We start from the raw sequence: 15,758 nt of genomic DNA on the forward strand, positions 1-15,758 counted from the left end.
AGCCCTTACACAATGTGGAATGAGACAAATGAAGTTTTCAGTGCAGGAGAAGAGTGGGAAACACTGCTGACAGCCAGCTCAACAGACTGATAAAACAGCAGCCCCAGGGAGACTGTTCAAAGGCTCTTTTGGTTATTTAATGAAGTGTGGTTGAGTTTTGACCCCTCAGATTCAGCGCCAGAGGTTTTCTGTGAGTGTTTGAGGTGTTGCTCCTATCCCTGAGCTCATTGACTACTCAGAGAATTTTTTTAATCATATTCCCTGTAATGGTTTTCTTTCCTGCTGTGTGGAAGGCCACTCAACTGACACAACAAATTCATCACATGGTGAAGCAGGCATAGGGACCAAGCCCAGGAGCCCATTGCAAGCTCTGGGAACAGGAGGGGACCTCAGTCAGCTTGGGTAAACCATTCCTCCAAGCACTGCCTGGTGAATAATGCTACAGCATTTACCATTTCCTATGGAACTTTTTACAACAGCAGGTTAAAGAAAACAATTTTATTTAGAGAGAAAGGGCTCGTCTTAAAACTGTTGAGCAAGTTCTTTTATACCACAGTGGATAACTGCAGTGGCAGGGGCTCCCATTACCCTCATTAGCAAAGTTGTAGCCTTTGCAAAATGCAGGAGGCTTGCTGCCCTTTCTCCAGAGGTCACTGCCAGCAGGATGGCTTCTCCCCGCTCCCTCCCTGCCAGGGCCCAGCTGAGGACCTGTGCTCCTGCAGCCCACCCCAGCAGCAGCCCTGCTGCAAACTCAGCCACGGTGTGGAAAAAGCAACGCCAGAGAAACACATTTTCAGCTCCACTTGGCAATTTAAATTCAGGAGAAGCACCCGGGCAGGAAGCCCCCAGCCGCTGCTCCGTGCATGGCTGCAGGTCCCTGGCTCAGGTCACCAGCAGTGACATTGCTGCAGTCCTCCATGCAGGCATGGGACTGACACTCAGTGGCACCGTGCCAGCCTGTGACATGGTAAAAATATCCTGAGGCCGCAGTGAGTTTCTCTCTGTGCCGCAGCACCAGCAGTGCTTCGGCCTGTGGGTTAGAGCACGTAGAAGTCATTGTTGTTGGACAGGTCACTGTAATGGCAGAGCGCCAGAGCGGGGCCCTGTGGCGGCGGGGGCTCGGCGCGGGCCCTGCCCTGAGGGCCCTGAGCCCCGGCCCTGCCCGAGCCCGGGCTGCAGAGGTGACTGTCCCACCGGGGCTCGGCCGCAGCCTGCTGCTTGTGTCTGCTGCTGCCGGGGCAGCGGGTCCCGCAACACCGGCACGTCAGGAAGTGCTTGGCTCGGTGTTTGGCCCTCGACTCGGAGGCCGAGGCCGTCCCTCCGCGAGTGAGAGTCACAGGGGTGGCCCCCCGTGGGTCGGGCTGCCCTTTCAAGCGGCTCCGTCTCCTCTGGACGGCGTCCAGGCTGATGTCCGACTGCGAGGAGCAGCTCTCGTTCCAGCCCGCGCTGGCGCTCAGGCTGCGCAGCGGCAGCGCCAGCCGCAGCGCCTTCCAGAACTGCGAGCCCGAGCGCTTGGACTTCTCCCCCTTCCAGGTGACGAAGGAGACGGATTCCTTCAGCTGCAGGATGCTGGGGTGGGTGCACTGCAGCGGCCTGTACTCCACCACGATCAGCTTGGTGGCTATGGCGTTCTGGCACATGATGCCCAGCTTGAACTCCAGGAGGCTGATGCTCTTCTCTGTCAAGTAATCGGGACTCAGGACCACGATCATCCTGCGGCTCCTCTGGATGAAGTCGAACACGGCTTCAGTGGTATCTAAGAGCACAAGGGCAGAGGAGTTGGGGTGCACAGGGAGAAGGGAGTGGGGAGAGAAAAGCTAAGGAAGCTGTTTGGTGGCACAGATCCCTCTTCCCACAGAGGGAAACCTGGCACAAGTGCTGTGACTTTTGACTTGCCCACACTCCTGCCAGCAGCATTTTTGCTGCACAGTGGGTTTTTGAGAAGGCTGAGGTGGCAAATGAGAAGCCAGGACATGCCATGACTGTACTCTGACTTCTGCCCTGCACAGCATCAGTCACGCCCAGGGAACTGCAGGTATTTGATAAAGGGTGGGTCTTGCTTGGGAACCACCTGCCCACAGCTTGAGCAACTCTTTGCATCAGGGCATCAAAGCAATCGTGTCATCCTGCCCCAGCCTGAACTGCAGGGGCTGGCCCACCTCCCCCCATCATGTTCTCTCATCTTTATGTAGAAACCTCCAAATTTAGAAAGCAAAAATGTCAGCCTTAAACCCCTTCACCAGTTCCCCTAGGCATCATGGGGCATGGAAATACTGTCCTTCAAAGCATTTCTTGGGATTAATTGCAAGTTGTAAAGCTCAGCAAGAAGCTTAGCTGGAATTGTGCCAGGCAAGAGCGACATCTCTTTTATTACGAATTTTGAAAAGCAGCAAACCTGAAGGATGTCCTTGAACTTCTACCTGTGGCTTGGGATGCAGAGAGCATATTGAAGGTGTAGTGGCTAAAAGATGAGCACTGGAAAGGATGGGAACTATATGTCTGTGGCACTCAACAATTTAACAAAAGCTGAGTAATAAAACTAAAAAAATTTAAAAACTCATACACTTGCTAAGTGCTAGTGCCTGAGATGAGAGGGGACCCAAGGACAAGTTGGTGTTCAAGCAGGGCAAGGATCATTACAGCAAGAGCTCTTGCACATTCAGAGAGAAAAATCTGCCTCTAGGAATGTCTTTCAAAGAGCTGTTCTAGAAGGAAGAACTACCTCCTGCTTCATTCCTCAGGCTGGAGACTCTCCCCTCTCCTTGGCAGTGGAACACTGGTCTTTTATATGAATAAAAATACTGTTCCTTCCCTGCAATGGCAATGCCTTTTAATTCTCCCAGCACCTGTCTGTCTCTTATCTCGCAGCAGGTGTACTGTGTTGCATTTGGATGCACCTTATTTTAATATTGTACAGAGCAGTACTTTTCAAAGAAGCATGACTAGCTGTAAAACCCACTGTCACTAGATTATTTGGAGACCAAGATAGGAAAAATGATCATACAGTAATATCCTAATGGACGAAGTAGGGCACTATTTTGTTAACAAAATAATGGAATTAAAGTCAAATTATTTTGAGGGTTTTTTTTTTCTTGTATAAAAACTTTGAGGGGATTTTTACTCCCAACACACACAGAAAAACTCTGATTCATTGAAACCAAAAGTAGATGATAGTCAGTTCTGTCAGAATTATCACTTATCACCATGACACATTTTTACCACCCTATTTCAAAGGCATAAAGAATTGGCAGCCATATCCAATTTACTAAGTCCAGATCTCATTCAAACTTTTCTACAACTGATTGAAATCTATTTTGAAAACAGCTAGGCTTCAACAGTTTGTGAAAGAAAAAGCTCTTTTGCTGGTTTGAAAGGTCTTTCCTTTTGAAACTGGAATCACAGAACCACAGCAAAATGTAAGCAGGAGCAGCCCCTGAGAGGTCACCTATTCTACTTGCCTGCCCAAAAAGCCCAGGTTCAATTAACATGAATGACTCTGATGCTGCTGAAATGAAATGTTTTGATTGAGGTGACAGTGCTGGTTTTATCAATTTTGAATTTGCAACACTTTTTGAGACTTTATTTTTTTTGACACTTACAGTTTTTTGACATTTTTTTTGAGACTCATTTTTGGCAGGGAAGGTGTTCAGATTTCCAAATATATCTTTGGTTTTGAGAATGGGATGCATTTAGACTTGGCTGACCAGGATACCTTGGGATGTTCAGTTTGCAATGTTTACCCAGCTCAGGAAAAATCCTGAGCAGACACTTCACAGTGTGCAGGTAGGATCTTCCCTCCCAGTGAAACAGCACTGGATGGGACAGGCAGCAATAACACTGCAGGGGCATGGAGATTCAATATTCTTGGTTACCTGCTTTTTATGAGAAAAACCCATTCGTCTTTACTAAATGTTTGCAAAAGACACCACATATTTTTATTGGTTTACTTGTGTCTCCCCAATGCACCCCAAAGATGTAAGAGATTATAAGGATTTCGGTCAGAGATCCCATACCCAGACCTCAAAGCCATAGATTGTCACAGATACTCATTTTGCTAGTGATCTGGAAGTGCTGGGCTGTCTCTCAACTTACCTGTGGGCAGGCAAACATGGGGAATGGGCCAGAAAGTGACTTGGATGAGAAAATAAGAAGCTGAGTGGACCTAGAAGCTGATGGGAAAAGTAGTCTGAGAGTGAGTTTGATTTCTGTGGTTTGGACAGATTTCTAAAATTCTGATTTGATCTTTAAAACAGAGAGATTAGGTTGCCTTCCCGTCTTTCTGTCTTGTGATTGCCAAGTGAGCACTCTTCCGATCAGAGACTTTCTGTGTGTGCATGTCCACTGCTGTGAGACATCTGAATGCTGTGTGTCACTGTGTTTCTGCTTGGATGGCCCTGGGAGCTCAGGTGCCTCAGAAACAGCCAGGAAAATGTCTCGTCCCAAGGAGAGCCCCAAATGATCTTGATGCTTGGACTACACACAATCATCTTTCTTTAACAGCATTTTGCAGACATAATGGGAAGATGGTACTTATGAGAAATGCACAAGGACTGAAATGCAAAAATGAAAATGTTTTATTGAAAAGCAAAATAAAATAATACTGACACTTCACAGACCAAATCACACAAAGGCAAAAACATACAGAAAAGGGAAAACTGGAACGGCTGTACAACATCAAACAGCACAGGCAAGGAGGATATTTTTTCCAATTTGTGCCACGCTGTTTCCCGATGAAAAAACAATGAGGAACTTTGCATGAGCTGCATATTGATAAATGTTGGGTTAAAGCACAGAAACTCAAATGAATCAACTGATTCAGACGGATGCTGTGACAGAATCCCACAATGGAAACCACATGGGGCAGAGAATGAAATGACAGGCGTATCTGAGGTGCAGATCTGCTTTACAGTTGGCACTGGGCTTTACTCCTGGCCTGAAAGACCCCAGCAAAGCCAGTGGTAAAGCTCCTGGGTGAGTGGAATCTGCTCTATGCCTTCCACACTGCTCCCTCTGACCACTCAGGCCCCTTCCAAACCATCTCACCTTTCACCTTGTGGGTGCTCTGCTGATGTCTCTCAGTAACCCTGCTCTGGGGTTGCAATGTTAACCAAAGACCATTGCCGTCTATGTCTGAGAAAGTCCATGTCTATTAATTATTTGGAAAATTCTTTCAATAAAATCAGCAAAATAATCAGAGTTACTAAAACATCAGCATAAATTCTCTTGGTAACTCAGCCAAAAGTGAGATGTGATGTAGTGAGGTCTGGGATGTCAACTCAATTTGTAAATATTTGGGAGTCAATCTTTCTAAAATCATATGGGAATCTAACACAGCTTTGCTTTGGTCTCAGGGCCTTCCCTCTGCCTGCAGATCTGGCAGCTGATTAGAGAAATGCTTAAAACACAAACAGGAAAGTGAAGCTGGGCACAATGACAGGGTTGCAATGGGTTCACAAGGCTGAGCATGGGTTTGGGTGCTATCTCTTAAAATGAAGTTATCTGGAGTGTGGAGAGCAGCTCTGTCCCTCCACAGACAACCATAGTAGAAAAGCTCATAACAAAACTTTTAGGCACCTCTGAGCAGATGAAGAGCTCCACTGCCTCCAGTGAAGCTGACTGCAATTTTACCTGCTTAAATCAAAGCTTACTTAGGGTGGGAAAGATGAAGGGGATGGTAAGAAAGAAGCTTTATTTGTTACACATTTGTACAGTGTCCTGGTTCCGGCCAGGACAGGGTTAGTTTTTGCAGTAGTCAGGAGGGGCCATGTCCAGGACACTGAAGTTATTCTAGACCACCTTGCATTTTTAAGGGGTTGGGGGGAAGGGGATCTCTTTTGGAGAGAAAGGGTCCCAGCATGGCACAGCTGGGCCAGTGCAGTGCAGCAAAAGGAATGGTTGGATATAGTCAAATGTCAGGGGGTTTTTCCATGGGATTCGTTCATTTCTTGTACCCTCTATCACCAGTATTATTGTTGTTAATGTTAATTTTCTTAGCTCATTGCTGTTTCCAGTAAATTTTTCTTATCTCACAGTGGGATCTTTACCTTTTGTGCCTCCTATTCTCCTCTCCTGCCCCCTGCACAGGGAGGGAGAGGGAGAAGATGAAGGGCACATGGTTTCAGGGGGAGCACTGAATTGTGGAGTACCATTCCTAAACACGACATACAGTACCTGAATAAGGGCATGGGGGGCTGGAGCTCCCTGCAGCCCTGGAATAACATTAGTAATCGTAAAACGCTAATGGCAAAAGGTTTCCCTGATACCAGGATTCAGTCCCACACCTTTAAGGCTGGGCTCTTTACTGGGATGCTCTCAAAGCTCCCAGCTCAGTAGGGTGAACAGTGCATAGACTCCTAATTGTAGTGCTTTTATAGTGCCATTATGAATGCTTATGCTTCACCCACTGGACACCAAGAGAATGAATGCATGAGCCAAAGGTGACTCAGGAGCAACCATCACCAATAAAAATAAGCATGCACTTGGTGTGTGTAATACTGAACTCCACAATTAAGTGGGAAGGACCTTACAGTAGGAGCTGCAGGAGTATGGAGACACCCCAGAGGCTGAAGTTTTATTTGAAAACATTGTGAACCATAGCACCAGTCAACGCCAGGCCCCACTGTGCTTTGGTCTGTCCTACAAGAGAGAGGAAACTCCCCTGCTCAGCATGAACTGTGTGATGGGGGTTACTCACCATGCCCTCTCCTGCTGAAGCAAGGACACCTACACAGCAGGGTTTTGTGCTTCCATTTTGTACAAATGTTGCAGAAGTTGAGATACACCCTCTGTTCTGCAGCTCTGGGCTGGAATCAAGATGGGGAGAGACTTGCTTTGTAAAGCCAAAGCTAGTTTTAAACCTAAGCTCTGAATTAGAAATGGTGATGTTGTTCATAACCTGGCATAAAATCATAGAATAATTTGGGTTGGGAAGAACCTTCAAAGGCCACTCTCCCTGCAGTAAGCAGGGACATATTCAACTGGATGAGATTGCTCACAGCCTTGTCCAACCTGACCTTGAATGGTTCCAGGAATGGGACATCCACCACCTCTCTGGGCAACTTGTGCCAGTGTTCTACCACCCTCATTGTAAAAGATGTCCTCCTTAAATATAGTCTGAGTCTACCCTCTTTTATTTAAAACCATTACCCTTTGTCCCTAAAGGGGTAATTGCAAAAGGTCCTACTAAAAAGTCTGTCCCCACTTTTCTTATAAGCCCCCTTAAGCACTGAAAGGCCACAAAAAGGTCTCCCAGGAGCCTTCTCCAGGGAGAACATCCCCAGCTTTCTCAGCCTGTCCTCACAGTCTTACCTACATGGACAGAACTAGTAGTTTTTAGGAAGTTCAAGTAAGTTTGTGGGGTGTCCTTCTGAGTTGGACTTCTATGCAGTGTCATCCCAAAGACCTTGGAAGCACCTTGCATGATGCTTTTTCCCAGCCAATGGCAGAGACAGTAGGCAGGTTCAGTAGTACATTTGGGTTCCTTGTAGTGCTTGTGAAGTCCCTGAGTTTACTCTACCAAGAAACATCCCTCACATGCTCCACAGCCTGTATTCATGAGAGATTTCCCTGGATTACAAGCAGCTCTGAAGGATCTGGGGTACTTGTGAGACTGCAGAATCCCAGAGACTGACCACTTGTTACTAGAGGTGCTACAATACAAATAGCACCCAGAAGAGCTGTGGGGTTTCTTTAGTGCTTCTGTAACAGCCATTTCCCATTGGATGCATCTGCTTCAAAGGAAATTTGGGGAGCAAAGATGAGGAGCTTCAAGAGCGTACACTCCCAGCAGTGCAGCAGGAGTCTGTGACCCCACAAGTGACTGGGACTACATACCTGGGGCATGCAGGGAAGGCTCTACACTGGAGCCACCCTGCAAATTGTTCCTCAGCCTCTGCAACAGAGACTGAGGACCAGAAAGGAGTGAAGTCACTTAGGAGTGGAAAGAAGCTCTGTCCTGGATGCTAATGAAGGTCCCATAGGAGCTAGATCTAGGAGTACTGGCCATGCTATCACAAGGTGCTGGATGCATCCCAGCTGAATAGCAAATTTAGACCTTAAGCCCAGGGCTTGTGTGGCTGACAACAAGGACATACATTTACAGAGAGCAGGTGTTTGCATCTTTGGTCTCTCTATTGACAGAGTAATATCAAAGCTGCAGAGAAAACATGACTATCCTCTGAAATGCTGGGGACATGGTCCTTCATGGAAAAAACCCTGAGTTCCTCCCCACTCCCTGGCCTAACATGTGGATTTTTGCGGTGTGTTTTGGTTTATTTTCTGATTGTGTCAAACATTTTTCAGGAATATGCATCAACCCATCAAGGCTTAAACTCCTGCTAATTTTTTTCACTGGCATTTCCACCTGCAGCTGCTTCCAGAACCTGCCCTTTGGGAACTTGGATTTCTCGCCTTTCCATTTAATGACATTCAAGGCCGCCTTGGCCTGCTTCAGCTCCTTCACTTTGCTCTTCTTGATGGCTTTGTACTGCACTAGAATGACTTTGATGTTGCCCTTGGAGGCCATATTCTCTAGGCCAGCCTTGAGCTCCAGCAGGGCCTGTGTCCCCTGCAAGACGTAGTTGGGGCTCAGGACAACAAGCAGACGTCGGCTTTTCTGGATGAAGCTCAGGGTTTCGTCTGTGACAACTGGGAGAAAGAAACATTGAGGTGGTTAGTGATGCCCAAGAACACGCTGCCGAGCTGCTGCTGTGGCAACAGGTGCCTCTTGAAGGGGACAATAAATCCCTTGGAGGCCCTCGCTAGGCTACACTGGTGCTTCCCAACCCTGTAAGTGACTCCAGGTGGAACCTCCTACACCAGGGCTGGTTCCCACTACCCCAAAGAGTGACATCTTCTCCATCAGCTCCAGACTACCTATCAATGCATTTCCTCCTCTCCATGCTACACAGAGGTAACCAAGAGAGCTACAACTAAAAGTCACTGTACTACACATGAGTGACACCACCCAGTGCTGTGAGGATGCCTTGTGGCCAAGAGGGCTGCTGATCTCAGGCTGAGATTTAGCTGCCTTCTAGTGAGAGGGAAAAAAGAGGCTCTCTGGAGCCAAGCAAGGAAACTACCAGCTGAATAACACAGGAACTCAAGGGAAAGACTCCCTTTGAAGAGGCTTTAGGAAGCCTGAACGTCTATGCTTACATTCTTCTCTAGCAGATAGAATTACTCTGGATAGTCCCTTCACTCCTCTTTCCTCAGTTTCCCACACAAAATAAGTACCCCCTCCCCAAGTGTCCTCATGTGTTAATTTGCTTTGGTAATGCTACCATCCTAACTCCTGTTCCTCATCCATCTGTCCCTGAACTGTCTTCTATGAAAGCAGATTAGAGCATTTTTAGAACTGACTCTGAGGACTTCTGGTGAAGTGTCCAAAAAATGTCACCCTTTGAGCTGGAGAAATACCATGGCAACTATGGATCCTCTTTAATTTTCTAACATCTGCAGGTAGACTGTCCTTGGCCACCTTCCTGTAATTAATGTGAAAATCCCTTGTAAGTGTGAATCCCAGAGCTTGTACTCTCTGCTGCAGGATCTCCCACACTTCCTTGATAAGGGAACGCTCTTGACTGGTCAGAAATTACAATGGAGAGTAAAATAATGCTGACAGACAACTTCATTTAGCTGTCAAGCATGTTTGATTAGTTCTTGTCAGCTAACTCACAGGATAATCCATCTCCCACTGTTTCTTCATCAAGGACAACATAACTCTCTACCCATGACACAGATGCACACTCTGGAGGCATGACACCAGCTGCCAAAAGCTATTTCCTGGCCCACCGTGCTTTCCTGAGAAGATTAGTCAAATCCTGGCTAAGAAGCTCCAGGGAAGCCCCAGCAGCATCACAGACAGCAGTGCAGTGACAAAACACTCCGGCAGCGCTCCGCAGGGCTGGCGCTGGCTTAAGGCTGGCAGGGAACTGAGGGGGACAGGGATGGGAACGTCTGGGGGTAAGGGTGAAGGACAGAGAGCCCAGGACAGCTGTGCTGGGAGAAAAATGACACCCTCCAAAGTGAACAGGGCAATAAGCAGCAGAGGGAACAGGAGGGAGATGGATCATCAGGCTCATACAACCAAGTCAGCCTCCAAAAAATTGAAAATCAAGAGTGTTGTCTAGATTTGTGCCCTTGCTATGGAACTTGTGTGAAAGTATGTGTATCTGGATAGCTTCACAAACTTCCATCCTTGGTGATTCCCTGCCTCCCTGAAGCAGACACGATGTCCAGAACCTTGTATGATGTCAAAACAGTAAAAAAGGACTACATCTTACTGAAGAGATGAGTCTCACTACCTGCAACAAAGTACTTTCAATAATAGTAGCTTAATTGTATGCCCTATTAGACACAAACTCCCTAATTAACAATGATGAATGGGATGCACGTTATCTTCTCACTAATTTTGGCACCTTCCACTCCTTCCTGAAGTAGACACTCCTGGTTTTTACAAGAATTCACCATTACTCTCTGTGAGTTGGTCCAGTATAACACTTTCCCTGCCTCTTCCAGCCTTGACTTTATCCTGTTTTTTAAGGGAGTTCAGAGGGCTTGCATGAAGGTCAGTTTTCCGATTCCCCACGCTGACATTCCTGCACATCACTCCTGGAAAGAGCAACTGAAACAACCAGCCACCATCCCCACAGGTATCATTTTGGTGGCTTGGAGCATCTGCAAGACGGTCATGGAAGCAAAAAACATTAGAAGACACCATAAAAGGTTCATTAACAAAAAATCCAAAAGATGATCTGGATAGGCTTGTTGCAATCAATGATCAGTACCCCAGAGAACAATAGAGAGAGGAGGTGCATGGAGCACAGCCTCCTGTGAGATACTCACTTCCCCCAGGGAGGCTGTCTCTGTCGAAGATACACAGCTTGTACCCAAACTCATTCTCCAGGACTCCTCGCAGCGTCAGCAGCACGAACTCCTCCTCCTCCGCGTTGCGTGCGTAGGACACGTACACATCGTACTCCTTCCCGTCTGGGCAGCGGGGGCACAGGGACACACAAAGGCACAAGGGACACTGTAATACTGCCCATGCTGGGCCTTGGTCTCGCAAGAGGAGCAGGTAGGAAGGCTCACTTGGAGCCCAGGCACTGCAGATTTCCACAGCTCAACCCGTTCTGTCCAGGCCTCTTTTGTCTTTTGACATCTTTGACTCTGCTCCCTCTGGCTGCTGTCTATCCACACGAGCAGTCCCACCAGACACAGACTTGCACCCTGCCTACACCCTCCGAGAGCTGCCGCACCCCCGTGGCAGGTTCACACCACAAGCTGCAAGGGCTCAAACACCCTCCTCCTCCTCCAGAGGAGCAAATCTCACCTCAGAGTCCCTAGCAGTGAACTCTCAGTAACACAGGGAAGCTGTGGAAGAACTGAGGACAGAACGGTGATTTCCACATCCATCCTTTTGGATGCCTTCCCACATTTTAAAGCAGATCACTCTGGATCAGATCATGAATCCTTTACGTGGAGTCACCAGGGAAATCAAGGACTTACTGAAACCTGATGACGTATCTTGACAGTCTAGATTGGATGATACAGCTAGATCAGCAGGGCAGGGCCCTGGGGAGCCTGGCATGCCCATGCTCCACCTCTGTAGAGAATACAGAGGACTTCTTTCTCCTTTTCCCTGAGCTAAAAGCCTGACTGCTCTTGCTCTAATGAGCAGTCACCCACACAACTGCATGTAGATAGAGAAATGGAAGGTCAAAATATCATTATGCTGTCAAGAGGGCTAAAAATAGCTTATAGGAAAATTACTATATGAAAACAAAGGGTCTGGCCTGCAGCAGGATAAATAAATGAAAGCTTTTTCACTCCTTACCTAGAATGGTTTCATCTGTTCCAAAATGAGCCCGATAGAAGAGGACCATTTCAAGCCAATACACATGATAGACGACTATGAGGACCACAACCAGCAGGATGGTGGCCCCCAGGCCACAGGCCAGCTCCACAGTGTACTTGGGTGCTACAACTGAGTACAAGAATACACAGGAGGTCAAGGTTAAAGAGCAGGTTGGACCTTCCACTGGGCAGGAAGAAGCTTTTGTCACGTGCTGCCAAACACCACAGAGGAACAGCCAGGAGCCAAGCTGACCCTTCAGAGTAAGGTGGCCAAGCCAAGGCTTTTCTGACAGGACACGTGATGGCTGGCCACCCTGGAGCCCCATTCTGGGTTATTGGGTCTGGTTATGCTGGCAGAGCAAGGCCATAACTGGACTTCTGTCTCTGAGTGAGACCAGGGGAGCAGCCAGGTGGTAGAACGACCTGTTGGTGATAGAAACCTGCACAGTCCAAAGCCAGAACATGAACGTGACTTTCTCAGCAGTACCAGCAACCTCTTGGGGAAACACAACTGCTCTGACTTCTAAGAGATCCAGATAAAGCATCTGCAGCAAAATAAAGGCAATGGTTACCATTCTCCCTCCCTATCAAACAGACACAGGTCTCATGGCTTGTCCCAGACTGACACCAAGGATATAACTAGCCATGGCCTGACTCTTTTCTAACATGAAAGAAGAATCAGAGTTCCTTACAGAAAAGCTGAAATGCTTGCAAACAAACAGGGCAATGTGTGGGCGTCAAGCCAGAACATCACAGGCCCCCTCCAACTCATACACTGTCTGTCACACCACTGCTGCTTCTTTGTATTAGGGACAGAAAAATTCTAACTGTATCCCTGGGCAACTCTGTTGGTGGCAGTTGATGTGCAAATTGGCAAACTGCACAATAAAAGAACAACAGGGAGAGGAAAAACCACCAAATTCCAGTATTTAATAAATTTCTAATAAAACTGAATTACAAAATCAAAACTGCAAGGAATTTATCAATGTTCACTAGGTGATGAGCAGCAGAAGTACATGAGAAGGAGAGGGAAATCATCCAGAAAAAGCAAGAAATGTGTATGACCTAATGTAATCAAAGAGTTGGTGCCAACCTATAGAGGCACTTGCTAAAAAACTGTAATCCAGGTGCTGAGGGGTTAGGTTCTGGCATGCCTGATGCTCCTATGGGACCTACAGTGGGATGGGCTGCACTGAGCTTAGCATAAGGTTGCTCTGCCAGTAGCAGCTAGGGATATCTCTTGGAGTTTGCTGTGGAACAGAGGGAAGAAGGAGTGGTGAGTAACCATGTCTGCTTAAAGCAAACCCAGTCAAATAACCAAGAACACACGTGGGGAGGAACAGGGAGGATAGTACAGATCGGTCCACTAGAAAACAGTATTTAGGCACTGATATATAGAGAAAGAATCTGAGTATTTCAGATTCACTTCTGCTACATGTACAAATATTATCACCCCACAAGAATTATATATGGAATATGAACACAGTGACAGATGGTTTCAGCCTTTCTCAGTTATGTGTGTGGTCTATTGTTCCTCCTTAACAATCCAGAAAAGGTTTGTCTCAATGGAATGAGACTAAAAAAGGAGGACAAGTACCAAGAATAAAAAGATCTTCCAGTAAAGAACTCCATGAGCCTTCCCATGCTTATAATGCAGAGTAGAGGGAAGGTGTCTGGTGTGAGCTACACAAGCCATGGCAGCATTCACTCTGGGAGAGGGGAGGTCTGACTCACAGTAAAAGCAAGTGCTGAAGCTCTAGATGAGGCTGATAAAGAGGCAGAAAAATCCACCTTAATCAGGAAGACTCACATAGCTTTTATGACTGAGAGGTGGGTCTGGGAAACTAGAACAAAATCTTGGATGAAAAAAAGATGTAGGAAAAACCCACACAGAACAGAGCTGAATCAGTCTATACCATCCATGCTGAGGTGGCTGTATCTAGACTGCAGCATCATGACAGCAAGGAGTAAAACCAGAGAGCACCATGGTGTGACTGTCTCACTCCCCGAGCAATGCCAACGAGTGCAGACTCTTCTGCCAACTGGCAGCTGTTGTGTCATGCAAAACCTTCACACTACCAAATAACCTGAAATAATTTCAAGCAGCCTGTCCCCTCAGCTCTGCATCAGTTGTGGTACATGGATGGGATAAGGACAACAGATCTGTCCTTTCTCTTCCCAGGAACTTGCCTGTGGAAGGGCCCTTTGTTCCCTGCCTCCCAGAAGCGGTGCAGCGCCCACAGAACAGACTGTGTCAGCAGAAAGGCCTGATGGAATTCTTTGCTCCCTTACTGTTTTGCAGGGCAAGGCTCAAGGCAGCAAGGCCCAAGAGCCCCCCGGGCACCCTCCCTGCAGAGCCCTGCCTGCGGGTCCCGCACCTTTGATGCGCACCACGGCCTGGCTGCGCTCCTCGCCTTTGGCGTTCCTGGCATAGCACGTGTAATTCCGCCTCAGCTCCTCTGCCGTGGCCTTTGCGACCGTCAGAGTCCTTATCAGAGTTTTGTCTTCAAAATCTCGAGCAATTTCACTGTAAGAGAAAAACTAGAGCATTACACATGTGAAAGTGCAGCAAGTTTTTAGTGGCAGATATTCCTTTCCCTGATATAACCTCTTCCTTTAAAAAGGCCAAAACACATAACTTGATATTTATAAATCAATATACACTTCAGATTGTAATACAGCTGCAGCTATTCCTTTATCTGATTTTCCTTAATATTTATTTTACTGCTCATAATTTTCTCATTGCAGCTGTGCCACATTGCGTTTTAGAGGAAATGGAAGTTCTTGCCTATAAACAAGAAGATCTCATGAACTCAAGATTCAGAGCTCACGTCACATTCCTTATGCAGTCCTGGATGAGTCACTTTGTCTCTCTCTGCCTGAATTGACCGTCTGCAAAATGAGGATACAGTTTTTCCTTTTGCCTTTCCTTTTTCTACATTGGTTTGCAAATCAACTGGGGCAGTGACTGCCTTCCACTTGCAATTCAGCATCCAGAAAATGGGACTTTGATCCTCATCTCGGTTCTTTATGTGATTGAATCTCTATTCTTCCTAATCAATACTATGTATAATATTACATTTTTGTTTTCAGCCTCTTTTTCTGAAACACTTTTATCCCTTGTGCTATTTGGGAACACTCCTCTAAATAGAATTCTCTACCCCTGTTTTATAAGTCCCAGAACAGCAGCAGCTGTTGGCATCTCTACCAGGACCTGAACAAATGATGATGTGAACTGGTTAACAAAGCTTCCTCAAATCCATCTGTAAATATGACCCTGTCCAGGTGTGGAGGCCTCCTCCTTGGAGATCCTGGTGCTCATCACAGCATGGTGCAGACACAGGGGCTTCTGATTAGCAGGGAGACTACACACCCCATTAGGACTGTCACATGCCTGTACCCACACAGGACCCAGGGGATTTGATATAAATGAAGGTTCACGTTGCATGTTACCTTTGTGTGACTTTTATCTTGGGGTCTGTGATGTCATCTGTGTTTTTCCCATCTATGGTCCACCACACCTCAGTCCGGGAGTCCTTCAGGAATGTGAAGAAAACCTCACAGGGCAGGATAAGGTCATCACCTGTAAAGAAAGGACCATCATCTCCTAGGAGTAAAGGTATTGCAGTGCAGGAACAGCACCACCCTTACTTTCGTGCTTTCCAAAATCCTACCAGCCTGAGCTCTCTCTCCCTTCAGGAAGGAATGAAGCCAACATTGACTTTCTGACAAGAATTGTAGTAACAGCTTAACATCCCTGGACATGATGATTTGTGACAGACAGATAAATCGAAAAAAACATCCTGCCTTCTCAAATGTGTTACAAATTCCTTGACTGCACCAAGTGACCCAACAAAAGGGACATGCTCCATGCCAACCACTTCCTTGGAAAGCTGGGCAGG

At 47.0% G+C, this 15,758-nt stretch overlaps 2 protein-coding genes across 5 annotated transcripts in view; both read right to left on the reverse strand.

Annotated features, from left to right (window-relative positions):
• Positions 1-522: 522 nt before the first annotated feature.
• On the reverse strand, positions 523-2,747 carry LOC134555951 (uncharacterized). The gene has a single exon (XM_063408055.1). The coding sequence runs from the start codon at positions 1,710-1,712 to the stop codon at positions 1,038-1,040; it is 675 nt and encodes a 224-aa protein (XP_063264125.1). The 5' UTR covers positions 1,713-2,747; the 3' UTR covers positions 523-1,037.
• A 1,804-nt stretch (positions 2,748-4,551) lies between these two features.
• Positions 4,552-15,758, reverse strand: part of LOC134555950 (interleukin-1 receptor accessory protein-like) — a 43,596-nt gene continuing 32,389 nt past the window's right edge. For 3 of the 4 annotated variants that reach the window (XM_063408050.1, XM_063408052.1, XM_063408051.1), the window contains 5 exons: positions 15,310-15,439; positions 14,235-14,383; positions 11,837-11,986; positions 10,846-10,989; positions 4,552-8,646 (listed from right to left, as the gene is read on the reverse strand). In XM_063408050.1, the coding sequence (XP_063264120.1) occupies positions 8,201-8,646; positions 10,846-10,989; positions 11,837-11,986; positions 14,235-14,383; positions 15,310-15,439 (1,019 nt within the window). In that variant the 3' untranslated portion in view covers positions 4,552-8,200. Of the gene's footprint in view, positions 8,647-10,845; positions 10,990-11,836; positions 11,987-12,767; positions 13,107-14,234; positions 14,384-15,309; positions 15,440-15,758 lie in introns of those variants that run through there. The other variant, XM_063408054.1, reaches the window with a different exon arrangement.

The sequence above is a fragment of the Prinia subflava genome, chromosome 11 (assembly GCF_021018805.1).
Source record: "Prinia subflava isolate CZ2003 ecotype Zambia chromosome 11, Cam_Psub_1.2, whole genome shotgun sequence".
NCBI lineage: Eukaryota > Metazoa > Chordata > Aves > Passeriformes > Cisticolidae > Prinia > Prinia subflava.

Bases quoted from the DNA above. Each gene is read 5' to 3' on its own strand.
- LOC134555951 (XM_063408055.1), bottom strand. From the start codon at position 1,712: ATGATCGTGGTCCTGAGTCCCGATTACTTGACAGAGAAGAGCATCAGC.